This window comes from Podarcis liolepis (assembly GCF_965112155.1).
Source record: "Podarcis liolepis genome assembly, chromosome: Z".
Taxonomy (NCBI): Eukaryota; Metazoa; Chordata; class Lepidosauria; order Squamata; family Lacertidae; genus Podarcis; species Podarcis liolepis.
Window position 1 is genome coordinate 25,351,927 of NC_139570.1, and position 26,541 is coordinate 25,378,467.

The following is a 26,541-nucleotide window of genomic DNA, read 5'->3' on the forward strand; positions in this document are numbered from 1 at the left end:
ACTTGCCTAGAACCTAGGTCACTGAAGTTAAATGCTCAAAATTCTAGCTGCTGTGACATCCCATCATTTGTTCTTGCCTCCCATCTCTTGATTTTTCCATAGAATATTAACTTTACAGTGGTACCTCGGGTTAAGTACTTAATTTGTTCCGGAGGTCTGTTCTTAACCTGAAACTGTTCTTAACCTGAAGCACCACTTTAGCTAATGGGGCCTCCCGCTACCGCCGTGCAATTTCTGTTCTCATCCTGAAGCAAAGTTCTTAACCTGAGGTACTATTTCTGGGTTAGCGGAGTCTGTAACCTGAAGCGTATGTAACCTGAAGCGTATGTAACCCGAGGTACCACTGTACTTTTAGATCTGGGTGCCAAAAGCATCGGAGAAGAGGAAGTTATTCTTTCCCTCAGAACTGGACAGATTTGGCTTACCTGCATCTTCTGACTGAGAGCAAGGTGTGCCACCTATTGGCTGGCATTCTTATTGCGACAATTCCTGGCTATGTGAAAAAGATATGGCTCTTGAGTCTGTGCAGAAATTAAGCAGCCAGTTTAATAAGTATAAAGAACTATCTGCATGAGTGGTGCGACAATGAAGGCAAGAACCTGCAAGAAATTGCTTCTTCCCTGTAATCAGGAAAATGAGAAATGTATGGGGACGCATGTTAGGTTGGCTTAGCTGATTTTAAAAGGCCTGTCTAATCAGGCAACAGATTTTTTTACAACACACACTTGTGTTGTTTTAGAAGAAGCATTTCCCATTGTGCGTGTGAGAGAGAATAAAGAATGCCTCTTACAAGGTCTGCTGTGACATGTTCTCAAATGAAACAAAAGAAGTTGTTACACACTACGTTTTAGGTGGGCCTCACATAACAGTTCACATATATATGAACAGTTCATATATATGGAACAATCACTGATTAGAACAAGCCATGATGACTTCAGAAGCCTGTGTAATAGCAGTGTGTGTATGTGTGTGTTCATATAAACATGTATGTTTACACACGCAGTGTCTCATCTTCAGTTCACACGGTGCTTTTCAGAGTGCACAAGGATAGGCCTCTGCCCCGAGCAGCTTACAATAATAATAAAAAATTTATGCAGATAAAATGTGGGGGCGGGGGAGTGTATGCATGGAAGCAATACGCAGTGGATTCAGTTACAGATGCTTAGGCTTCACAGTAAGATGTGAGAATGAAAGGGTTATGCCAAAGGCCTCAAAGGGAAAGTGGGCTTTGAGGTAGGTTGGATGTGAAGAAACGCCAGCACACAGGTGTCCTGGGAGGCAGTTCCAAGTACCGTATTTTTTGCTGTATAAGATGCACTTTTCCCCTCCTAAAAAGTAAGGGGAAATGTGTGTGCGTCTTATGGAGCGAACGCAGGCTGTGCAGCTATCGCTGAAGCCAGAACAGCAAGAGGGATCGCTGTGCAGTGAAAGCAGTGGGATAGCCGTGCGAAGCCTCTTCAGGGCAACAGAAGGAACGCTCCCCCTGCCCTGAAGAGGCTTCGCATGGCTATCCCAGAAGCCAGAACAGCAAGAGGGGCCGCTGCGCAGCGATCCCTCTTGCTGTTCTGACTTCGCTTCTCTGGACGAGCACTGTGCAGAGAGGGAAAGCTGCGCAGTGCCCCTTCAGCAAAGCGGGAGGAGAAATGGAGCCCCTTCTGTTTCTCCTCCCGCTTTGCTGGAGAGGCGCTGTGCAGAGAGGGAGAGCTGTGCAGCGCCCCTTGTTTAATCTCCTTTTGAAGTCACCCAAGCTAGTAGTTGTCGCTCAGTCTTGTAGCAAGTTCTGTCTTTTAACCATACATTGTGCAAAGTTCTTCCTTTTGGCTGTCCTGATCTCCTACCTAGCAGCTTCCTTGGGCGTGTGGGGGGTGGGGGGTGATATAAGTATCTTCAAGGTTCAGGGTATCCTGATGAAACCCTTTGGTTGTTTATTAAATAGTTTAGTACAACATTTGATTCAGAATATTTTTTTTCCTTGTTTTCCTTCTCTAAAAACTAGGTGCGTCTTATGGTCGGGTGCATCTTATAGAACGGAAAATACGTTGTATGGGGAGCAAGGGAGACTTGCTGTAGCTCATGGGTATGCAAGCTAAGGACCGTGGGCCAGATGCAACCTAATTGCCTTCTCAATCCGGCCCTCAGATGGTCCAGGAGTCAGCGTGTTTTTACATGAGTGGAATTTGTCCTTTTATTTAAAATGTATCTCTGGGTTATTTGTGCTGCCTGCCTGGTGTTTTTATGTGAGTAGAATGTGTGCTTTTATTTAAAATGCACCTCTGGGTTATTTGTGGGGCATAGGAATTCATTCATCCCCCCCCCAAAAAAAATATAGTCCGGCCCCCCACAGGGTCTGAGGAACAGTGGACTGGCCCCCTGCTGAAAAAGTTTGCTGACCCCTTCTATAGATGCTTGAAATATCAGGTAGAGCTTTGGAAAGGGGAGGGTAGAAGAGTGAAGATGAACGGCAGGGCTGTGGGGAGAAGAGTTGGGGGGGCAAGGCGATGGAGGGCTCTGAAGGCAAGGTCAAGGAACATGTACTAGATTTGGGAATAGACAGGAAGCCAGTGTCTATTTAAGGAGCGGTGATTATTATGAAGAGAGGAGAATTATTTGGGAAACAGATTTCTGTGCAGATACGAGGGGACCCCAGTTGAGGCAGGGGAGGATCAGGGAGGCAGGGGGGTGCTGTTGCTGTTTTAAGGTGTGGTTCAGTCACATCCCAGCACATCCGGGTTGCACAATGAAAGCTGATTTGGAGTTCTTGTGCAACAAACCTGCTTCCCCCAGGAGATCCGACTTCTTGAGATAAGGAAAGTGACTGGTAAAATGCAGTGAGGAGTCTGGAAAAGCACTTGCTAAACGTTATGTACTGAAGTTCTCACCCTGGGCCAGCAGGGGGATACTGTAGATCACGGGTGTCAAACACAAGGCCCGTGGGCCGAATCCGGCCCGCCAGACCTCATCATGTGGCCCGTGTAGCCACCGCTGGCCGCCAGCCTTCACCTTTTATTCTCGCCTTTTTTTGACACAAGAAAGCCGCCTCTTCAGCGCATGCGCGGCAGCCTACAAGCCAGAGAATTTGTTTTTCTATAAAAAGAATCTCCATGTATCCGACCGTCGTGGAGGTGCTAGGACTCTGGCGGTCTGCTTTTCGTTGCTGCGTTCGCACTCCCTTGGCTGATTTTGCAGCGCCCACGTTCGTCCTCACCCCTGTTCCGCTCTTTCAGGCACAGCAACCCTCCCTTTAAAAAGCTCAACAACCAATACGTAACCTAAAAAAACCTCATGGGTTTCTTTTCTTAAGTAATGGGCTGTGTTTTTGAAGTTGCAAACAAATTAACAGGGCGACTCTCCCCCCCTCTCTTTCTCAGCCCTCTCCCACCTCTCCACATCTCCCTGCTTAACTATTTCCTGCCTCACTTTAAATCTTTTCTCACATGGAAATACACCTTTGGGAAGCGATTTTGCCCTTTCGGCTCCTTTCACCTAGAATTATAGTACAGTATTGTAGAGTTGGAAGGGACCCTGTTGAGGATCCTCTACAATTTATACTAGAGGATAAATTGTACAATAATTGTACATTTGAATATCTACTTGCCATTATTCTGACTATGTTTCTGCTTTCAGAGCTAGTTATTACCTACATTATTACAAAAAACAGTAATAATTGAATGCAGTGACAATAATTTATGATAATAAAGAGGGGACACATAGTCCTACAGATACAACCGGCCCTTTGAGGGTGACCAAACTGCTGATGCGGCCCCTGATGAATTTGAGTTTCACACCCCTGCTGTAGATGGTTCAGGTCCACATATGCAAATAAGGGATTGAAAGTGACATTCAGTGATTGGATAGTTACAGAAAGTGGTTACTGTTGCGTTCTAGTGGAGCTCTATAAAAGCAGGCCGGCTGAGCTGTTTGCTGTTCAGTTCTGTTCTGACCTGTGAATAAACAAGAGCTGTTTGAAGAATCGCTGTGTCGTCTGATATGTTCACCCACAACTTAACACTAAAGACTTCTTGCCTCCCTGCAAACAGAGTGAGAGCTCAATAAATGGGTCATTTAGAAGCACCCTTAGGGTGTGGGATGGCCTGGGCATGAATCAGAATGTGTTCTTTTCTTTTTTTTAATCATTTTTATTAATTTTCCGATAAAAAACATCCAATTAATATATCCAATGTCTTGAGGGAAAAACTAGGGTTGGCTGTTGTTGCTGCTGCTTGGTTTTTTCTTTCTTTTTTTGAGAGGTTGTAAAGGGAGAAGCAAGGTGTTCTGCATTTCTCCCCCTTTCAGGGTTGAGATTATTCTTAAAAGAATATGTGAGGTCAGTCCATTTAACTGATTAAAATTCACATGTTGCACTCCCAATTCCCCCCCCCCCCCCCCGATTGATGAAGTGTGCTAACCTTAAACTGTGTTCATAAAATAAGCGATTGAAATTCCTCCTCATTAGCACATATTTGGTGGGGTGGGAAAGTTCTTTGCAAACTTTTAATGTTCTCTTTTTATATCTCTTTTCTAGGCATGCCATGGATGTTCGTCAGGATCCAAATGCGACTGTAGCGGAACAAAAGGGGGAAAGGTGAGCAGGTGTGTGTGTGGGTGTGTGTGTGTGTGTGTGTGCAGGAGGAAACATATCTGGATCCTGAAGAGTTTTTGCTCCACTGGACTAAAAGAATTTGACAAGCCGCACAGCAATGAAAACAATTTATATTCTGCTCTGTTTTCTCTAACAAAAAAATATAACCATTTGTTTATAGAGAGTTTCTAATAAATGTGTTCAGATTTCAATGTTAGTAATTAAGATCGTTGTAAGAATTTAAATATTTGTAACCTGCCAGTTGGCTAAGTCTCAAAGGCAGATTGTTAAACATTCTATAGGATGTTTAATTCTTTTAATGTTTAATTTTAGGATGTTTAATTCTATTTAATTCTATTTAATTTTAGGAAGTTTAATTCTATTTAATTCTATTTAATTCTATTTAATTTTAGGATGTTTAATTCTATATTAAACATCCCAAAAGCACATGGAATATATTTATAGGATACTTTATAATACATATAATCCATTAATTATTGCATACCTTACAAAAGAGGGAGATCAGGGAAAGCATTCCTTTCAGTACTTGGGTCCTACTATGAATGGAGCCTTGTGTACTGGTACTGATACCTTGAATTGAGTACATAAATTTCAAGATCACCGTAACTGGCTCTTCTTACTGCTCAAGCCAAGAACCTGGTTGTGGCATTTTTCACTAGATGCAGTTTCTGGGCCGTATTCAAGGGCAGCACTACATAAAGTGTGTTGCAGTAGTCTAGATGGGAGGCTATTCGTTTTTCAAAAAAAAATGTTTATAAAATCTCAAGGTTGTTAATAAAAATGCAGGAATAAACCCATTTATTTATTATCATGAAAAAGAATTACACCACTTGATTGTAAAAAAAGAAGCCCAACAACCTCAAAGCACTTTACAAAAGGGAAAAAAATAGTAAAACTGAGAAAAAATGGACAACCCTACTTGAAAACATACCAAAGTTCAAATAATAAAACAGATTAAATCATCTCAACTGTCTATACATCTGCATAGGCTTGTCTAAACAGGAATGTTTGATGCAGGTGCCAAAAATAGTACAGTGAAGGCGCCTGCTTGATCTCAACAAGCAGGGAGTTCCAAAGTTTGGGTGCTGCCACACTAAATGATCAAATGCAGAAACAAAACATTATGTACAAAACAGGAAAATATCCAACCTAAGGCAAATTTAAACCAACTGGTACTAAAAGTCAGATAAGGCCTGGGAATAAAAAAAATCAGTTGTTTTTATTCAATTGTTCAAAAGGACCCTAAATGACAGCTGGTTTGGTGCCTGCTTCAGTTCAGAGAGGAGAATGTTCCACAGAGAACACAACAGAACAGACTCTCCCCCAATTCTAACAGGGTACACTTTTAAAATCTGAGCATGCCCAAAGGACCATGAAGTCCAACTACTTCAGGAAACATATTTATTAATGCCAATTATATATCGGTCCCTAAGCATTTTTAGGAAACTGCTCATGGAGGAGAGAGCTACAGATGGCTCCTAGCCATGATGGCTCTGTTCTGCCTCCATGGCTGGATCAGCAGTGCTTCTGAATAGCAGGAGCTGGAAGCTGCAGGAGGGCAGAAGAGTGTTCTTGTGCGCAGGTCCTGCACCTAGTTGGCTGCTGCAAGAACAGGATGCTGGACTAGTCCCCTGAGGAAGAACTGTAAGAAAACAACATGGCATTTTACAACTGGTATTAACAAACTCTTCTCCTGCGCCCATTAGATTCCAAGCTATTTTTAAAACTCTCTTAAATACTAAATAGTAGCAACACCAATAAGAGGAGTAGAAACAAGAAAGGAGCTAATTGGGGAAACCCCAAAACTTTCCAGATCACCTTTAGGAACATAGGAAGCTGACTGATTAAGGACATAGGTCCATCTAGCTCAGTATTGTCTACACGGACTGGCAGCTGTTGTCCAGGATTTCAGGCAGGAGTTATTCCCTGGAAATACCAGGGATTGAACCTGAGACCTTCTGCATGCAAAAACAGATGCTCTACTACAGAGCTCTGGTCCTTCCTCCTTGGCCTGATGCCTTGAGTCAATATGGAAGGAGTGAGGCGAACGTCTCTATGGAGGGACTTCTATACATTTGGAGTTCTACTGTTTTGGTAAGGGATGTGGGTGGCGCTGTGGGTTAAACCACAGAGCCTAGGACTTTGCTGATCAGAAGGTTGGCAGTTCGAATCCCTGTGACGGGGCGAGCTCCCGTTGCTCAGTCCCTGCTCCTGCCAACCTAGCAGTTCGAAAGCACATCAAAGTGCAAGTAGATAAATAGGTACCGCTGCAGTGGGAAGGTAAACGGCGTTTCCGTGCGCTGGTCTGGTTCGCCAGAAGCGGCTTAGTCATGCTGGCCACATGACCTGGAAGCTGTACACCGGCTCCCTCGGCCAATAAAGCAAGATGAGCACCACAACCCCAGAGTCGGTCACGACTGGACCTCATGGTCAGGGGTCCCTTTACCTTTACTGTTTTGGTGCCACCATAAATAAAGCCCTGTCCTGTGTTGGCACTAGGGTGGCCATGGTGTAACATCTGCAGAGGGCAGTCCTCTGTTGGATTGATTCTTCTGTTTGAGGAATGGGGGAACCTGTAGCTTTCCAGATGTGGCTAGCAGAGCGTGCATTGATGTCTGTTAGCATATGGAGAGCCACAGTTCCCCACTGCTCTCCACAGTTCCCTCCAAGGCACCCTATTTCTATAATTTTAACTTACTTTAAACTGTTTTTCAATATTGTGTTTTAATTGTTGTAACCCGCCCTGGATAAAATAAGTAGTTGTGCTTGTGAATGTAAATTTCCAATGGACTTGAAAAGCACAATTCAGTTTCTTTTGGTTCTCAAACTTGCCACTGAGTTACGCTTTCAATGCCAAGCTGCGTTGGTGCAGTAAACATTTCCCCCAGTGAGTTGTTCGGGGTGCCTCACAGAAGCTACCCCAGGGGCCACGCCTATCTATCCAGGTGGCTCAATTGAATGAGATCATATTTTGGCAAATGTGCTTGCCAAAGGTTCATAGCATATGTGTGTGCTAAGCCTAAGGCTTAGTCTTCTTGGCAATAATACAAGGTTAAATGAGGTTGTGCTGCTAAAACTTCACTTTGTTTTTGTTTGTGTGCGTGCACACACATACTTAAAAAGTACCATTATGAACTTCTGTCATAATGATAGAGGGCCTTTTTTATAAAAGAAAGAAAAAGAAAGAAAGATAAATGCTGTGTGGTTTGAACAAACAAGGAGGGCTTTTTGCAGGAGGCAAAGGGTCAAGCTAGGCATGGATGCTGGTAGCAGATGCACCCAACTGCAACTTCAGAGAGGAGTACTGTAGCTGGATCAGGCCAGTGGCTGAATCAGGCCATCTTGTCCAGCATCCTGTTCTCACAGCGTCCAGCCAGATGTCCTAATGGGGAGCCTGCAACCAGGACCTGAGTGCAATAGCAGACCACCACATTTGGGAGTCCCACCAATTCAGGGGGCTCCCTGCCTCTAGCATTCCCAACACAGCTAGTAGGAACAGATAGCCTTATCATACATGAATAGGTCTAGTCTTCCACCTCCTTTTCTTAAGACCATCCAAGTTGGGTTTTCATCAGGATTCCACATTGACATGGTTTGATGAAAATTGATAGAACTGTTTATGAAGTAGTTATGGGGAAGCTTTGGCCCATCAGATGTTGCTATGCCATGCTGTCTTGGCTTTCGTTTTTTAAAACCAACCTTCCTTCCTTCCAGCCAAAATCAACATATCCTTCTGTATAGATAAAAATGAAAATGTAGTCAAGCTCTGCAGTTCTCATGGCCATGATAGGCAGCCATGCTAGCTTCAGCATAAGGAACATCAGGCCAGCTATTCAACAGGGGGGCAAGAGTTCCCTGGGAAGAGAGATTGATGGTCATACTGTTCTGAGAACTGTAGCTCTGTGAGGGAAACAGGGGGTCTCCCAACAACCCTTAGCACTCTTCACAAACTGCAGCTCCCAGAATTCTTTAGGGGGAAATGTGACTGTCAAAGTGGTATAACAATGCTTTAGATGCATGGTGTGATTGTGGCCTATATCAATGGGGGACTGCCACAGTGATGCAGGACAAGGTATCTCACTCTGATTGCTTCCATTTGTGCCAATCAGTTTCCTCCTGTAGGACAAGTTCTTGGCGGGTTCTTCTTCGGGGCATGAACTGTCATCCGTCTCTCTTGTTCCAGGTGCTTAACGTAGCTAATCCATGAGAACAATTCAGAAGCACACACTCTTTGTTGAGTATCTAAAACAAATAACGCCACATGTACACCTTTTGCTTCCCTAATCCCTGCGCAAACTGCATGGGCTCCAATTCTGGAAAACATCTGCCTGACAAGAGGCTTGCAGTTCCGTGTGCTGCTGAACAGTCCCACCTGCGCTATGTGAACATTAAAGGTCTTTGCCATGATTCAACCCTTTCCACTGTTTCCCAACATACACATTTCTCAAGGCAGATTCCATGCATATCAGGGCTGATCTGCACTTGCCTTCTATGAGGGAAAATATTACACTGTATGTTGATCTCAAAAGGCAGGGTTGCCCTTGCTGCGTCCACCAAAGGGAAACGGGCATTTACGTGAAGTAGGTGGAATTCAGAGGTACGCTCTACGTGAAGTAGGTGGAATTCAGAGGTAGCAATCTCACATTTCGAAATTCTTTCCTCCCACCAGGAGGTTTAAAAAGTGCTTCCACAAAATATTTATTTTCCCGTAGCAGTGTTAGGGAACTATTTCATATTCAGCCCCAGCCAGAATAGCCAATAGTCAGGGATGATGGGAGTTGTCGTCCAAAAACATCTGAAGGGTCACTGCTTCCTCATCTCCATCCTATAACCAGCCTTAGTAAAAACAAACAAACCACAGTACAACCACTGCAGTTAACATCTGAAAGGGATGATGTAACTAGTTCTGTCTGTTAATACTGCAGGGCCTTAGCAGTGTTTGCCCCTGAGCAAGTGCTATTTAGAGATGTACTGCCTCTGGAACTGAGTAAGATGTGATTGTACTGTATGTTCAAGGAAAAGAAGAGAACTATAGTGCAACCAATTAGGAATCATCTTAATGGTGATTATTTCAAACAGGCTGCATGCTATTTCCTGAGGCTTAGAAAAGCTCCCAAGTCAGACTGGCTTACTCTCCTGAGCACTTAGGACTTTGCAAACTGTTTCCTAGTGGCTGGGCCTGTCTTTGCCTTTTACCCCCTGTTCACCTTGCCACCACCTCACTAACAGCGTGCCAGGTACAGGGTGTGATAGTAGAATGCATGCCAAAGCTACATATTTAGTGCTTAGGACAAACAAACAATCCATACAAAAGTGAATGGAATGCTTGAGGACTTTCCTGGATTCAAGGTATTTGGGCCATGTTAAGATCAAACCTGGCAATGGATTAAAGCAGAAATAGCAGGGTCACGGAGCTGCGCAAGATAATCCCTTCCAGGTATCACCTATTTCCTGTACTAATTAGCAGCTCACTATAGGGGAAATTCATATATTGGATGCAAGATTTGGTTGACCTTTTGGCCATGATGTAAAGTTAGTTCAAGGCTGACCCAGCTTTCAGAAGTGGATCACTAAGAACAAAAAACATAGAAGATCTTGGAGCACATTCCCCATGTGTCTTCATCAGGCCCTCTAAAGCAGGGATAGTTACTGCAGATAGTTAGTATTTTCCAGGGACAGTCCCAGATTTACAGAAGCCATCCTGGTTTCTGATTTGATCCTGGAATGTCCCACTTTTCCTTAGGACATCCCTATTTTCATTACAGAAATATTGGAGGGTATGGAGTTAATCCAACCCCTGAGCTATCTGAAGGCAGTTAACTATAAGGAAGGTTTTTTAATGTTTAATATTTTACTATGTTTTTAATATTTTGGAAGCTGCCTAGAGTGGCTGGGGCAACCCAGTCAGATGGGTGGGGTATAAGTAATAAAAATTAAATAGGACATCCCTATTATTAAATAGGACATCCCTATTTTCATCGGAGAAATGTTGGAGGCTATGTTAATGTGGTGCCCTCCCAGTGTTGTGGACGACAGCTCCCATAACCCATCACCATTGACCTTCCTCGCTGGGTCTGATGAGAGTTAAAGTCCCTGATCTCTGGAGGGTGTCATGTTGGCAGTCTGTCCTCTAAAACAGTGTTTCCCAACCGGTGTTCCGCGGCACACTAGTGTGCCGTGAGACACCGGCTGGTGTGCCGTGGGAGGGAGGCGGGCGAGTCGGGCGCCTAGGAGAGAACAAAACCAAGTGAGCAGCGCGCGAGAGGGAAGCGACCCGAAAAAGAAGCGCGTTCGGAGTCCGGAGGCACTTTTGGGGCTGCGTACGAAGGGAGGGGGGGCACGGACGGCGGAAGGGGGCGGGGCGCGGTTGCAGAAACCCGCCAATGCTTCCACCTCATTGGGAAAGGGAAGGGGTTGGGCCACCTAAAACTCTCCGCCGGGGCCACATCCTGCCTCCCAGCCCCCTTTCCTCCACCCACGGAGGGAGGGATGTTTTTAACACCCCCCCCCCCGCTCACAACCCTTTGGTAGCGTTTCTCCAATCTGAGGCGAGCGCCCGCCGACGCCCCCTTCCCCTGCTCAGTCGCGCAAAAACCGAAGTCTCCTCCCTACCCCTTATTCCCTCAAACCCCGTTTCCATAAGGGGGGGGAATAACCCCTTCCGTCGCGCGCAAAGCCCAGCTCCCTCCGCCCTTCGCGGTCTCCTCAGCACTTCAGCCAGCCGTTTACACTCTCGGAGCCACTGGGCAAAACTCGCTCTCAGAAGCACGCGCGCGCGGAGAGAAAGAGAGAGGGAAACAAAGTTAACTTGTGGGGAGAGAGAAAGAGCGAGCGGGAGCTAACTTGTGTCCAAAGGCAGATACAAAGTAGCCCCCCCCGCCCCGAAGGCGACCTCTCTTGCTCTGCTCCTCTGGGGTGGGGAAACCAACTCCACCACGCGGAGCAGCCCCGAGGCGGGGAATTTCGCCCCTTCGTAATGTATGCATGTAAATGAGGCGGGCGCAAGGGGTGGGCGCGGAGAGGAACTCGCGCCTCTGAGGCCGCCGCCTCCTTCTCCTCCTCCTCCGCCCCCCCCCCTCAAACCCAGGCGGCGGCGGCGGCAGGAGGCAGCAGCGGCAATAACAGAAGCAGCTGCGCTGACAACAACACGTGTTCGCTCGGGCACCATGGAATTCGAGGAGCTGGGGATTCGGGAGGAGTGCGGCGTGTTCGGGTGCATCGCCTCCGGCCTGTGGCCCACGGAGCTGGACGTGCCCCATGTGATCACGCTGGGGCTAGTGGGGCTGCAGCACAGGTAGGGGACACGGCGGTGGGGGGGGAGACGGTCTGGGGAAGCGGGGGGAGGGTGGGTTGCTTGCGAGACAGCGGAGGAGGAGGAGGCCGGCATGTCCGGGCAGCAGCAGCAACAGCAGCAGCAGCAACTCCCGGCGACGGCTCCTCCTCCGCCCGCTATCGCCGCCGCCTCAGCTGCCGCCGTCCCTCAGTCCCTCGCTCTGCTGCCTCCTCCCACCCCGGCAAGGGGAAGGGAAAAAACTTTCACTTTTGTGCGTCCCTCCCGGCGTGACGCTGCGCGCTGACGTCACGGGGCGGGGCTTTAATGGTGGTGTGCCGCGAGATTTTTTTCCGGTAAACAGGTGTGCCGTTGCCCAAAAACGTTTGGGAAACACTGCTCTAAAAGACTTACATTTGCCCGGAGCTTCCAGCAGGCTTGCTTGAGGGCTTCCCATCATCTTCTGCTGGTTGACACAACCTTAACACATGCTGAAGGCTGTCTGAGGAGACTGGGATGGGGCAGAAGGACCGTTCCACTGGCAGAGAAGAGAGCTGCTGGTGGGGCAACATGTCCATGCTAGAGGCCCACCTGCAAAAGGCTGTACTGCTGTTAGAGGCTGAAGCAGGACATTCCTGTTGGTGGTGATCTTTGAATATACGAGATCCAAAGTTCCCTCATTCACCTAACACACACACATGGGTTGGGCCTCAACCTAAGCCAACATGGCATCAGTGGAAGGGAAATTGGTTTTTTAAAAACAAAAAACAAGAACAACTTGGGGAAGAAAAAGTTGTAGCCATTGATAGTCTTACACTCGGTGAGTTTGTATAATTCTCTTTAAAAGCCATTCAAGTTGGTAGTCATCACTACATCTGTCTGTCCTGAATCTTCCAATATTCAGCATCATTGGATGCCCATGAATTCTAGTGTTACGAGAAAAGGAGAAAAACTTTTCTCTCTTAGCTTTCTCCACACTGTGTTTAAATTTTGTATACATTGATCATGTCCCCCATTAGTCACCTTTTTTTTTTTTTTGTAAACTGAAAAGCCACAAATACTGTAACCTTTGCTGATTGGGCAGTTGCTCTGTCATCTTGATTTCCTTTTTCTGAGCCTTTTCCTATAATACTTTTTTTTTGGGGGGTGAGGCAACTAAAACTGAGCCAAATGAACCAAATGGATCCCATTTTGATGTTTGCTGGAATTCCTGATGCAGATTCAGCACACAGGAATTCAGCATGGTTAGACAAATGGCATTTCTTATAGCAAATGGGAAGAGTTTTTTGACGGAAAATACCAAGAGAAAACAATGATTCTCCATACTATATAGTGAGAATTCTTGATTCCGTTCATTTATTATTATTATTATTATTATTATTATTATTATTATTATTATTATTTATTTTGCAGGGTGAGAGAGGCTTCCCAGGTTTAGAAGGACAACCAGGCTTACCTGGATTTCCTGGACCAGAAGGACCAGCTGGGTCACGAGGCGAAAAAGTGAGTAGCTCAACAGAAGGATGATGAATGCCTCATGTTGCCATGATCTATAAAATATCTAATATGGCTTTAGTTGTCCAGACATTTAGATAGTGTTCACTGCATCAGAGCAGGTGTTCCTTTTAACATCCCTCGTACACCTGGAACTGTTTCTGTGTTGGCAAAGAAACACAAAGGTAAGGTAAGAAGAAGCTGAGTTATTGGACCAGCCAGCTAGTCTAGTTTTAGACTCTGAAATTAATCGTCTCACAGAGGATCTATTTTTTATATATTTATTTAAAGTCCCCTAGCCTAATTCAAGGAAGTTTGAATTAAGAAGGGACATGCTAGTGGGAGAAAGCTCTCTACCTGCCCCCTGTCTTCAATAAATTCAGGAGCATTCTGCAAGCTGTCTCATCACTGGCCTGGAACAACTGCTGCAGCTCAATGATCTGGGACAGGCAGTCGTGATTAAAGCCCCCATCCCACGCCCAAGTTCATCATCTAAAGCTGCAGGACTTTCTTGCAAGGACTAAGTGCAGTGGGCACTTAGTTGGGGAAAACACAAATATGTTTCCTGATTTATCTGAGGAGCTGTTCACTCAGTTGTGAGAGTCTAGTGGTGGAAGTGTCTCCTTGGGGTTCAGTGGGTGAGATGTAGGCTCCAGTGTCAAGAGATCCACAGAGAAAGCACTGGGGCATAGAGCTATCTCCTTCTTGGGGGCTGCATGAGAACATTGTATCCCAGGATTCCAGGGCCATGACAAGTCTGATTTGATCACATAAAATAAAAATGCCTAAGAAGCCTCATCCTAAATTTACTTGAGAGACCACCTTATCCCTCTTATACCCAGTAGATCATTGGTTTCTGCAGGACAGCTTTTCTTCCACATCCCAAAAATGTCAGACGCTTGTGCTGCAGTAACTCGGAGCAGAGCTTTCTGTTTTGCTGCTCCTGTTCTGTGGAACAGCTTCTGTCGGAGATACTATAGGCCTCTACTATCTGCACTTTTTGTGGAGAATTGAAGGCATTTTTGTTTTGAGAAGGTTTTCCAGCTGGGTGAAAAGATCTCTTCTTTTGTAAACCTGACTTTTTATCCTCCCTTGAAAAAGAAGACACTGTTTTTATGATATGTCTGCAAATTGCCTTGGTTGAACCTTGTATGTAAAAGGCAATTCAGGAATTAATTAAGCATAAATCCATTGGCTTGGGAACTTTCTGGATTTCTGTGTTTACATGTTTTTATTGTATTGGACGTTGATTCTGACCATTTACATGGGAGTAAGATCCTATGGTTTCAATAGGATTTTCTTGCAAGTAAGTATGCTGACCTGAGACTTAAGAGCACCTTTGTTTCTCTGGAATGGGGTGAGGAACTTTTGGCTCTCCACATGTTGCTGAAGTACAAGCAAGCATGGCCAATGGCCAGGAATGAGGGGGGGCTGTTGTTCAGCAACATCTGGAGGGCCAAAGGTTCCCCACGCCTGCTCTAGGATTTTCATAATGAACCTAGAAAAACTTCTGTGTGATTTGGGGGTGGGGCATGGAATTGAAATTTCCTGTTATGCAGCCAAGCTGTCTGAAATAATGCAAAAAGCAAGAGGGTTGTCTTTGTAATTAAGGCTAAATGGAAAAGTTGATTTCAATGTCTGTCTTTGAATTCATGTTAACTCATTGCTCACTTTTCTCCTCCTCTTCTTTTCCCTGCCCCATGTTTTTTTCTTTTTCCAGGGCGATGATGGATTCCCAGGGCCACCTGGACCCAAAGGAATTAGAGTAAGTGATGTTTTAATTTTCTGAAATGCAGTTACTGGGGGGTGGAGAGCGGCAACAGGACAAGAGCAAAATAAGCAGTAAAGGCAAATGGGGTGCTGCCCCACTCACCACAGTCCACCCTAAGTGAACCCCCACCTAAGAGCCTTCTTACTGCCTGACAGTGTAAGTAGCTGTCAGCTTCCTCCTCCTTAGTGTTGACCCTTTTAGAACTCAGCAGGATGGGAGAAGGATGGGAACAAAACAGAAATTAGTTTGCTTTGTCTGTCATTGGCTGCTTTGCCTGTCATTGGCTTGGGCTCCACCCACCGTTGGTCTCCCTGCCTTCTGCCCCACCAACCCCAGTGGGTACCAAACACCACTGAAAGTAAGTGGTGTATTTTTGAGGCAATATGTGCCGCGCTTTAAACAAAACACAACAGCCAAAGCAATAATGTAGAGATGAGGAACCTTTGGCACTCTAGATGTTGCTGGACTACACTCTCCCCCCCCCCAAGAAAATCCCTGTTCATTGGCTGTGCTGACTGTGGCTCATGGGATTTGGAGTCCAGCAACATCTGGAGGGTAAAAGCTTCCCCACACCTGTTGTAATGTGTGTCTCTGAATTTTGCGAAGAGCAGGTGACTGGCAGAGGCTCACCAGTGCCTTGGGGGTTCTTTGCAAACTTTTTATATTACAGGTACATTTCCCTACCCCACCCTGCATTTCCATAAAACACAGGTGTGCCCCTGGCATGTTTCTTATGGGTACATGCACCAGGCAGCAAGAATTCTCTTCAACACCATTGCTAGCTCCACAAGGGGCCTTGGGCACAATTCATTTAGTGGAGCCACTCCATGAATGGGCCTACATGCTGTCAATGCAATTCATCCCTTTGGAACATAGAATGCTGTCTTATAAAAAGTCAGATCATTGCGTTCAGTTAACTCAGTACAGTGGTACCTCGGGTTACAGACGCTTCAGGTTACATACGCTTCAAGTTACATACACTTCAGGTTACAGACTCCGCTGACCCAGAAATAGTGCTTCAGGTTAAGAACTTTGCTTCAGGATGAGAACAGAAATCGTGCAGCGGCAGCGGAGGCCCCATTAGCTAAAGTGGTACCTCAGGTTAAGAACGGTATCAGGTTAACAACGGCCCTCCGGAACGAATTAAGTTATTAACCTGAGGTACCACTGTATTGTGGAGTATGGTGGTTAATGGGTTAACCTTCTGAGTGTCTTGTACCTGGGAGGGGCTTCTACGGGAAGTAGAAGTCACGTAATTCCTTTGTCTGTGAAGTTAGTTTCACTTCTGCTCCGAGAGCGAGAGAAAGAGCAAGGATGTGTTCCAGCTCTGATGGAGTTATTGCTGTATTTGCTTGTAAATAAACGCTGTTAGATAGAAGCACAGTGTTTGGACATTTCTTCCTTCTTCTCACACGAAGGCAGTATTGTCTACTCCAGGGTTCCCACACTTGGGTCCTCAGCTGTTTTTTGATTACAACTCCCATCTTCCCCAGCTAGCAGAACCAGTGGTCAGGGATGATGGAAACTGTAGTCTGAAAGCAGCTGGAGACCCAAGTTTGAGAAACCCTGGTCTACGCTGATTGGCAGTGGCTCTCCAGGGTTTCAGGCAGGGAGTCTTCCCCAGCCCTACCTGGAGATGCCAGGGATAACTGTGGACCTTTTGTATGCAAAGTAGATGCTCTGCCACTCTGCTGCAGCCCTTCCCCAGCCCATGAAGCTACCCAGAGCACCAGGTAAGTAGAGGGTGCTCCTTGTTCCCTGTTGAAGAGGCTCTAGAGGTGGGGAACCTGGTGCGCTCTGGATGTTGCCGGACTACAATTCCCATCATCACACACCATGGGCCATGCTGGCTCAGACTGTTGGGAGTGGCTCCCCACCTCGACACACCAAACTAGCAATGCTTGTGCCTTTCACACTTCCAGTTGTGACTGATAACTCTTTTTGAGAATAACAATTCCTTTATCCCTTTTATCTAAACATGAGTGTGGTTGTTTCTCATCTTCAGGGTCCTCCAGGTCTACCAGGCTTTCCGGGAACACCAGGACTTCCTGTAAGTAAGCTTTGCCTACAGCAATACTGAAATAACAATGGCAGAATTCATGTTTTGTTCTGGAGCATACACACAGTGTTGCCTTAATGTGATTGTGCTTCTTTTCCTTCCACCTTGCAGGGGCTACCAGGTCAGGATGGGGCTCCAGGACCTCCAGGTATCCCAGGATGCAATGGAACAAAGGTGGGACTGGTTCTGATGAAAATGCATAGCTCTGCTGCACTCCCATCATCCCTGAACATTGGCCATGCTGGCTGGGGCTGATGGGAGTTGGAGTCTAATAACATCTGAAGAACATCCATGTTAGCTACCCCTGAGCTATATGTTTTCCATTCAGATATCTTATTTTTATTTATTTATAGCATTTGTGTCTCCTGCTTTCCAGCCAAATAGGTTCCTTGAATGGCTTACAAGCAGTCAGTTTAAACAAGGCAGTTTCTGCCCCCAGGCTTACATTCTAAAACAAAAACACGACACACACAGGGGCAGGGAGGGAAAAGCTAAAAATCAGACGCTGGCACCAGTTCTTAAAAAGTTTTTATAATGACCAAGTGGTACTGTCTAGGGGTAGTAGGTGCCTGAAGGAACTGGGCTTTCCTGTGAAGATTGAAGGCTACAATAGTGAGCAGTAGGCATTAGGAGAACACACTTATTTTCTGTGCCTTTGTCAGCATTGCAGATACAACTGCAAAAATAAAATAATTTGTGTGTGTTTGTGAGACAGAGGATATTTTGGGCTGGGTGTTCACCAGTTCTGTATGTGGATGACACCCAGCTCTACCTCTCCTTCAAATCAGAACCTGTGAAGGTCCTGTGTGAGTGTCCGGAGGTGTTTGGAGGATGGATGACGGCCAACAGATTGAGGTTGAATCCTGACAAGACAGAAGTACTGGTTTTGGGGAACAGGGAGTGGGTGGGTTTGGGGGACTCCCTGGTCTTGAACAGGGTAACTGTGTCCCTGAAGGACCAGGTGCGCAACCTGGGAGTCATTTTGGACTCAAAGTTGTCCTTGGAGGTGCAGGTCAATTCTGCATCCAGGGCAACTGTCTACCAGCTCCATCTGGTACACAGGCTGAGACCTACCTACGCACTGTCTTGCCAGAGTGGTACATGCTCTGTTATCTCCTCCTTGAATTACTGCAGTTTGCTCTACATGGGGCTACCTTTGAAGGTGACTTGGAAACTACAACTAATCCAGTGTGCGGCAGCTAGACTGGTGACTGGGAGTGGCTGCTAAGACCATATGACAATGGTCCTAAAGGATGTTCATTGGCTCCCAGTGCTGGTGCTGGTGCTGACCTTTAAAGCTCTAAACGGCCTCGGCCCAGTATACCTGAAGGAGCGTCTCCACCCCCATCATTCAGCCCAGACACTGAGGTCCTCCTCCAAGGGTCTTCTGCTAGTTCCCTCACTATGAGAAATGAGGTTACAGGGAAGCAGGCAGAGGGCCTTTTCAGTAGTGGCGCCTGCCCTGTGGAACGCCCTCCCATCAGATGTCAAGGAAATAAACAACTATCTGACTTTTAGACGACATCTGAAGGCAGCCCTGTTTAGGGAAGTTTTTAGTGTTTGATGTTTTATCGTGTTTTTACTATTCTGCTGGGAGCAACACACAGTGGCTGGGGAAACCCAGCCATATGGGTGGAATATAAATAAAATGTTGTTGTTTTTAATTTTGTGGGCCCTTGCATAAAATAAATCCCTCCAAGACTGCAAAGCTGCTTTTCCAGGCTGGATAGATGCCCTGAACAGAAAAATTCCAGTGGAAATATACTGCAAAATTTTGTCGTAGGGCCCACACATGTCTGTGTGTCCACATCAGTATTGGTGTCCCAGCTGCATGGAAAGTGCATCAGTCTATAATGGTCTTGGGCAGTTTTCCTCCTTCCTTGGAGCTTCTGTCTTTTTCAAATATATCAAATAAAAGTGATGCAAGAAGAGAATATTGAGTATATGGGGGGTGTCCTTCCTCGTGTTTAAAAAGATCTGCTATGACCCCTGTTACAGCAGGGGTTGCAACACACCTGCCTCCTTTGCTGTTTCGTTTTATAGCAGCATGCATTTGGGCTTCCTGCTGTCTTTGGTGATGCATTCAAGTCTTTGTTCTGTCCTCTACAGGGAGAACGTGGCTACCCTGGCAGTCCAGGTTTCCCAGGTTTGCAAGGCCCCCCTGTAAGTACAAGAAACTTCCTGCTGTAATTGCTATATGTGGTTGATTTTCAGCTGCTGTTTGAGGCTTTGAGGGGACTGTTTGACTGAGCTGGTTTGGACATAACACTAAGCCAAACTATGACTTTGCAAATATGCAGGCTCCTGGAGAGGAGAGCGTGGCCAGTTTGCTGCTCCTGCAATCCTGCTTTTCCTGCACAGCTGTGCGCTAAGCCATGATTTGGCTTAGAGTGTTGTCTGAACCAGGACACGTGGCTTGTCTTATAGAATGAACTCATAAATAAGATTTGTTGTTCGGTTTATAGCTCATTATTTGTCTGGAGGAGACAAACCATGAACCTGGATTTGGATTACACACTAAGGCAAACCATAGCTCTCAGCGGCACAGCAGCAGAAGGATGAGAGGAGGGGTGCACCAACTGTAATCTACCTTTCCACAAACCTTTGTGCACTTAAGTTCACACTAAACCATGGTTTGGCATAGGATGTCACCCAAACTTAGCTCACCGTATTTTGCTTCTGTGCTGTGTTTCTGTGGATATTTTATTGTGAGCCTTAGGCTACAACCCTGTGTCTACTTTCCAGGGAGTAAGCCCCATTGAACTCAGAGGGACTAACTCTGTAACTTAATTTTTTATTTTATTTTAAGTAAGTCCATCATGTGACATATCATATTAAAGCCCTTGAAGTTCTGAAGAGATTTGCGTTTTTAGTTTTGACATATCTCAATACTGGGCTGAGCTTCAAAGATTTTTGTGTAGTCCGGCAAGGCCAAAACTGTCATTTTATTTTTTGGAATTTCAAACCCTCATAACTCAAAAACAGGATGAGATGAAAAATTAAAATTTTAGATTTAAACTTAGTTTTGATCATTCAACAATTGTACAAAATATTAAGAAAATTGGATGGCATGAGGTAAAAAAGTTGGATCACTTGATATGGAATGACCCTTAGACCTGTGAAAGACAGACACAATAACTTGAGTCCTTACTCCAGTAGATCTCTTCACAAGTTTCTATGAGTTTGCGGTGGCCTTCTCTATTGATCTTCATGGCACACAAATGAAATAAATCTGTTGGTTCGAGCATGGCGCTGACAACGCCAAGGCTGCAGGTTCAAGCCCTGTATGGGACAGCTGCATATTCCTGCATGTAGGGGGTTGGACTAGATGATGCTGAAAGTCCCTTCCAACTCTACCATTCTATGATAAAAACATGGAGGGTTTGCTTAATCTCTGGCTGCTTTTGCTTTGCAGGTTAACTTTTCAGCCAGGGCAACAGACCAACCTTGTGCACAGTCCTGTGGTAGTCCTGTAGCAGTGTGCCAATGTTTGGCAGTTTCTGGGCAAGCTGCCACCAAAAGAAACATTAACCGTTTTTATAACATAGTTGTTCATTCGACACATCTATAATTCCTAGCAAGTTGTTCAGTTGTCAATTGTCATATTACAGATTGTTTCTATTTCTTTAAAGACAGCTGTACAAAACTTGTGCACCACGAGTTAGTGTTAACTCTACTCAGTCTGTTTTTATTGGATGATTGCACTGATGGTGGTAGTGTATTGTTTTGTTATGTTATGAGACCTCTCAAGTGTTTTATATATTAAAACTTCAGCATCCACCTCAGGGCAGAGAGACCTGTCTTTGAATTGTGCTCTTGTCCCACATAGTTTTGAGCCTTAAGAGTTGATAAAAAGAAGCTCCGTTTAGCTTGTGTAAGTGCTGCAAGTGACTTATTTGAGGCAAACTCTCAAGGCTCCTTGAATCATGGTTTTCTTCTAATCTAAAGAGTACCTTTGGCAGTATTCAAGTGTTTGACTCCACCTGTTGTATGTTTGAGTGAACTGCAATTTGAAGCAAGGAAGAAACTGCATTTGCTATCTAATAGAAGATTCATAATTCTTTTTTTCTACTCCCCCCGCTTTTTTTTTTTTTTGCTGCAGGGTCCCCCTGGCCTAATAGGGATGAAGGTAAGTTGCCATTTGAATGCACTGCTGATTCTCAAGCGTTCAACAATAACATTTGGTCTAATTATGCATTTTATTGGCAGCTAGCAACTTTGAGAACTCATTCTTGTGGTTGAAAATGGGGGATAAAAATGGGGCAAGGGAGACTGGCATGTCAGCATTGGGGGAAGTTCTTTCATTTACAGTGAATGCCACCAGTAGATACGTCTCAGACTGAAGCGCACCAGAAAATTTAAGATAAGACTACAATTCAGATGATGCTGCAGCACTCTTTACTGAATTTATGGGGTGACCACAGTTTTGTTCAAAAGAGCTTATAACATGGGTGTTGGGCCACAACAATGATTTCTATAGTGCAAAATTATCACAGAACCTGAACTTAGAAAGGTAAAGGGACCCCTGACCATGAGGTCCAGTCGTGACCGACCCTGGGGTTATGGCGCTCATCTTGCTTTATTGGCCGAGGGAGCTGGCGTACAGCTTCCGGGTCATGTGGCCAGCATGACTAAGCCGCTTCTGGCGAACCAGAGCAGCACACGGAAACACCGTTTCCACTCCGGAGTGGTACTTATTTATCTACTTGCACTTTGACGTGCTTTCGAACTGCTAGGTTGGCAGGAGCAGGGACCGAGCAATGGGAGCTCACCCCGTCGCGGGGATTCGAACCGCCGACCTTCTGATCGGCAAGGTTTAACCCACAGCACCACCCGCGTCTCATAACCTGAACTTAGCATTGCAGAAAAGCATGTGTAACCAACATGGTCAATGCTCAGTGATGGAGGGAGATGCAGTGCAAAACTCACGGAAGGGACGATATTGGGGAAGGCTGTTTAGTTTGATGATTTGGAAGGAGGATTTGGAAAGCTTTTGCTTCTGGTTGTGATAAACTGCAACTTTACAAAAGCTAAGAAAATGAATTTCAATAGGGGCAAATGTAAGGTTCTTCACTTAGGCAGGAAGAACCAAATGCGCAAATATCAGGTGGCAGACACCTGGCTTACTAGCAGTACATGTGAACAGGATCTAGGGGTCTGGTGGACCACAAGTTTAACATGAGTCAACAGTGTGAATCACTGTGTGATGCAGCAGCAAAAAAAGCTAACACTATTCTAGGCTGCATCAACAGAATTATAGTGTCAGCTCAAGGGAAGTAATAGTACCATTCTATTCTGCCTTGGTCAGACCACACCTGGAATTCTGTGTCTAGTTCTGAGCATCACAACTTAAGGGTGTTGACAAGCTGGAACATGTGCAAAGAAGGGCAACCAAGATGATCAAGTAGTAGATAGGTAGCCGTGTTGGTCTGCCATAGTCAAAATAAAAAAATTCCTTCCAGTAGCACCTTAAAGACCAACTAAGTTAGTTCTTGGTATGAGCTTTCGTGTGTATCTGAAGAAGTGTGCATGCACACGAAAGCTCATACCAAGAACTAACTTAGTTGGTCTTTAAGGTGCTACTGGAAGGAATTTTTTTATTTCAAGATGATCAAGAGCATGGAAAGCAAGCTTTATGAGGAGCAGTTGAAGGAGCTGGGGGTGTTTAGCCTGGAAAAGAGGAGAGTGAGAGGAGATATCATAGCCAAATTCAAATATCTCAAGGGCTGTCACTTGGAAGAGGGAACAAACATGGGTTTTTCCGTTCTCTGGAGGGTAGGACTCGAACCAATAGCTCAAGTTACAAGAAAGGAGATTCTGACTAGGAGGTCAGGAAGAGCTTTTGGACAGTGGAACAATCTCCCTCAGGAGGTTGTGGACTCTCCTTCCTTTGAGGTTTTCAAGCAGAGGTTGGATGGCCATCTGTCATTCTTTAGCTGACATTTCTGCATCACGGGGGGTTGGACTAGGTGACCCTTGGAGTCCCTTCCAACTCTACAACTCTATGATTCTATATCACCTGAATTGGACAAATTGTGGTTGATCTTAATTACGATTTGTTTGAAACAAGCCAACTTCAATCTATGATTTTTGATGGTGGTTTGTTTCAGCAAACCATAGTTACGACTGACCACAATTTGGGATTCAAATGTACCGGTAACTAAACCGTCTCTTCCATGTGACAGCAGCAGAGTAGGAGATGCGAGGGAAGAGGGTTCAAGCCTGAAGCTTGCTTCAGCTTGTTTTTGTCCTACTGAACTATGGTTTAGCCGCAACTTTTGAACACAACCACTGTATGCTTCAAATCATTGGTCAGAAAAATATTATGAATGAGTTCCCACAGGGAAATTTCTAAGTAAAAAAAATGGTTGGAAGGTTTCTTTTGCACAGTTAAGCTCCTATAAGAAAGACATTGTCACTTTGAGACATAAATGTTTCTGATCTAGCTCTCTTATAATATGTTTGAGCATTCCTTTCTTACTCCAAATTTCTTTCTTTCTTTTTTTCTTTTAGGGGGAGCCAGGTGAGATACTGACATCTTTGCAGCCAGGACAAAAGGGTGATCCAGGATTTCCAGGACTACCAGGACTACCAGTAAGTTGATGAAGATGTCACTTTATGATGTCTTGCCTGTGCAAAAAAAAAAAAAAAGGAAGCTCCACAGCATTAATTGCATTTATGACAGTGTTAGTAATAAGTGCTGAATATTCAGAGCAATAAATACAGGTATAGGTTTTGTGTGTACTTTTGTGTGAACTTTTTGGGTACACATAATAAACAAACTGAAATAATAACAGGCTTCAAACTACCATTAAACTCATTATTTTTTAAAAATATTTTTTTTATTAAGTACAAATTAGAAAACATACATATTTACAACAAAAGAAAATACAAAAGAAAAAGAAAATGCATAAACTCATAAATTGAATTGTTTGGTTATTTTTTATCTAATGATAACAAAATGATAGTACATCTTTTAACTTCTGCACAGATGACTGGTGGCTGTGGGAGAATCTCTGCAATTGCAGATAGGCTTGTAAGAGTTGCGAGTTGGGACATAGTTTACACAGTTAAATTAACTAACATGGCAATGATCAGAAAGGGTAGACAACTGAGCAATGTCTTTATAGCAAAATACAGTATGCTATGTACTGGACTAACAAAGTTCTAGAAAAACGTACTGTACTAGTTGTACATTATTCATTTATTGCAATTTATACTGTTCCATTTTACTTTGTAATATGTTTATGGTGTGTTAAAATTAACTGGGGACTGTTTTGAATGTAAAACCAAACTTTATGGGTCCCCAGATTTACATTTTTCTATTACGTACTGTTTTGGAATCTGCTTTCAAGCTGCGGTTGTGTGAAGGAGCCACCAGGTGGCAGCTGGGAGCTACAGAAAGTTATCCATAGGGCTGTTTAACCAGAAAATCAGGCTCTTATTTAGATCAAAGTGTGTGTTGTAAGTGTGTTTATTGCCAAACTGAGCTTCTGGGGCTGTGCTGCAAACACTGTTGAGTTCATGGGCAGAAGAGAGTGCATGTTCAGAAATGGAGTTCACAGGTTTCTGTTCGGAAACGATGAGATCCAGGGAAGTTGGTTCCAAAAGAAAAAACAGCTTTGTTTGCAGTTTGTCCTAACAATTGCCTTACTGTTTCGTCCTGCTATCTGATTCTCTCACAGTTCCACAGTTTTGTGCCCAGCATCAGTACAAGCACATCAGGAAGCTCTGTTTGTCTCCCAGATCGGCGGCTTATTTTTAGTGGGTCTGTTCTTTGAATTGAGCAGGGGTCAAAACACCAGTGCAATTCGTTCGTTCCATTGATTTGTTTCTGTGTGAGCTGAAGAAGTCAAAGCCTTTCTAAACCTCTCCTCTCCAGTGTGAACAGCAATGTGGTGCAGTGATTAGAGTGTTGGGCTTTGACACTGGGAGGCCAGGATTCATTTTCCCTCAGCCTAACCTACCTTACAAGGTTGTGTTGAGGATAAACTTGGGAGGGGAAGAACTGCTTACACCACCCAAAACTCATTGGAGAGCGAGAAAAGGGGGGGGGGAATATAAGGCAGTAAAATATGTAACAGGACTGGGCAATACTTTGTCCACAACCAGTTTATAATATAATAATAATAATAATAATAATAATAATAATAATAATAATAATAATAATAATAATAATAATAATAATTTATTATTTATACCCCGCCCATCTGGCTGGGCTTCCCCAGCCACTCTGGGCGGCTTCCAAAAGAATATTAAAATACATCAAACATTAAAAGCTTCCCTAAACAGGGCTGCCTTCAGATGTCTTCTAAAAGCCTGGCAGTTGTTGTTCTCTTTGACATCTGGTGGGAGGGTGTTCCACAGGGAAGGTGCCACTACCGAGAAGGCCCTCTGCCTGGTTCCCTGTAACTTGGCTTCTCGCAGTGAGGGAACCGCCAGAAGGCCCTCGGTGCTGGACCTCAGTGTCCGGGTAGAACGATGGGGGTGGAGACGTTTGAAGTCCATATCATGATATTGGGTTTCATAATTTTTGACCCCACAATATATTGTGAATCGTGATGTGTGTGCTATGCAAAAATCATAATGCAGGAAAAACTGTGGAGCCAGCCAACGCTTCTACATACCTCCATCCTTATTTCAGACATTGTGATATATCAATATATTGCGACATTTAGCTGGTGAAAACCAGATATCCCCCGACCCTGATAAATAATAATAAGTAAACCAGAGGCTCTCCTCCCTGAGGAGTGTGCTCTATGCCACCCTCTCCCTGCTACACAATAGAAACACAGACAAATGAGGAGCAAGCAGCTGAGGGTCCTAAGGGGAGAGCTCTGATGGAGCCATTATCACTGGTCACAATGGAAGGGAGGGAATTGTAAACACTGTTTCCTGAAACGCAAGTGAGAGATAGCTGCAGAAGTACATAGCAAGGGTAGGCAGCCCTGCCCTCCAGAAGTTGATGGGACTTCAACTCCTGACCATTGGCTGTGTTATGTACTGAAGTTCTCACCCTGGGCCAGCAGGGGGATACTGTAGATAGTTCAGGTCCACATATGCAAATAAGGGATCGAAAGTGACGTTCAGTGATTGGATAGTTACAGAAAGTGGTTACTGTTGCATTCTAGTGGAGCTCTATATAAGCAGGCTGGCTGAACCCTTCAGTTCAGTTCTGTTCTGGCGTGTGAATAAACAAGAGCTGTTTGAAGAATCACTGTGTCGTCTGATATGTTCACCCACAACTTAACAGGCTGTGCTTGCTGGGACTGGTGGGAATTGGATTTGGAAGGCAACAAGTCTCTTGCACGTGCTCTGGATTTTGCTGTGGGTTTCCTCTTGCCCAC

At 44.9% G+C, this 26,541-nt stretch overlaps 1 protein-coding gene across 1 annotated transcript in view; it reads left to right on the forward strand.

Moving 5' to 3' along the window:
* The window catches only part of COL4A5 (collagen type IV alpha 5 chain), a 142,284-nt gene that overhangs the window by 46,473 nt on the left and 69,270 nt on the right, over positions 1–26,541 (forward strand). The window contains exons 2-9 of the mRNA XM_083484952.1: positions 4,523–4,582; positions 13,284–13,373; positions 15,085–15,129; positions 17,141–17,185; positions 17,306–17,368; positions 19,304–19,357; positions 21,297–21,323; positions 23,708–23,788. Coding sequence (XP_083341078.1) covers positions 4,523–4,582; positions 13,284–13,373; positions 15,085–15,129; positions 17,141–17,185; positions 17,306–17,368; positions 19,304–19,357; positions 21,297–21,323; positions 23,708–23,788 — 465 coding nt within the window. The remainder of the gene's footprint in view (positions 1–4,522; positions 4,583–13,283; positions 13,374–15,084; positions 15,130–17,140; positions 17,186–17,305; positions 17,369–19,303; positions 19,358–21,296; positions 21,324–23,707; positions 23,789–26,541) is intronic.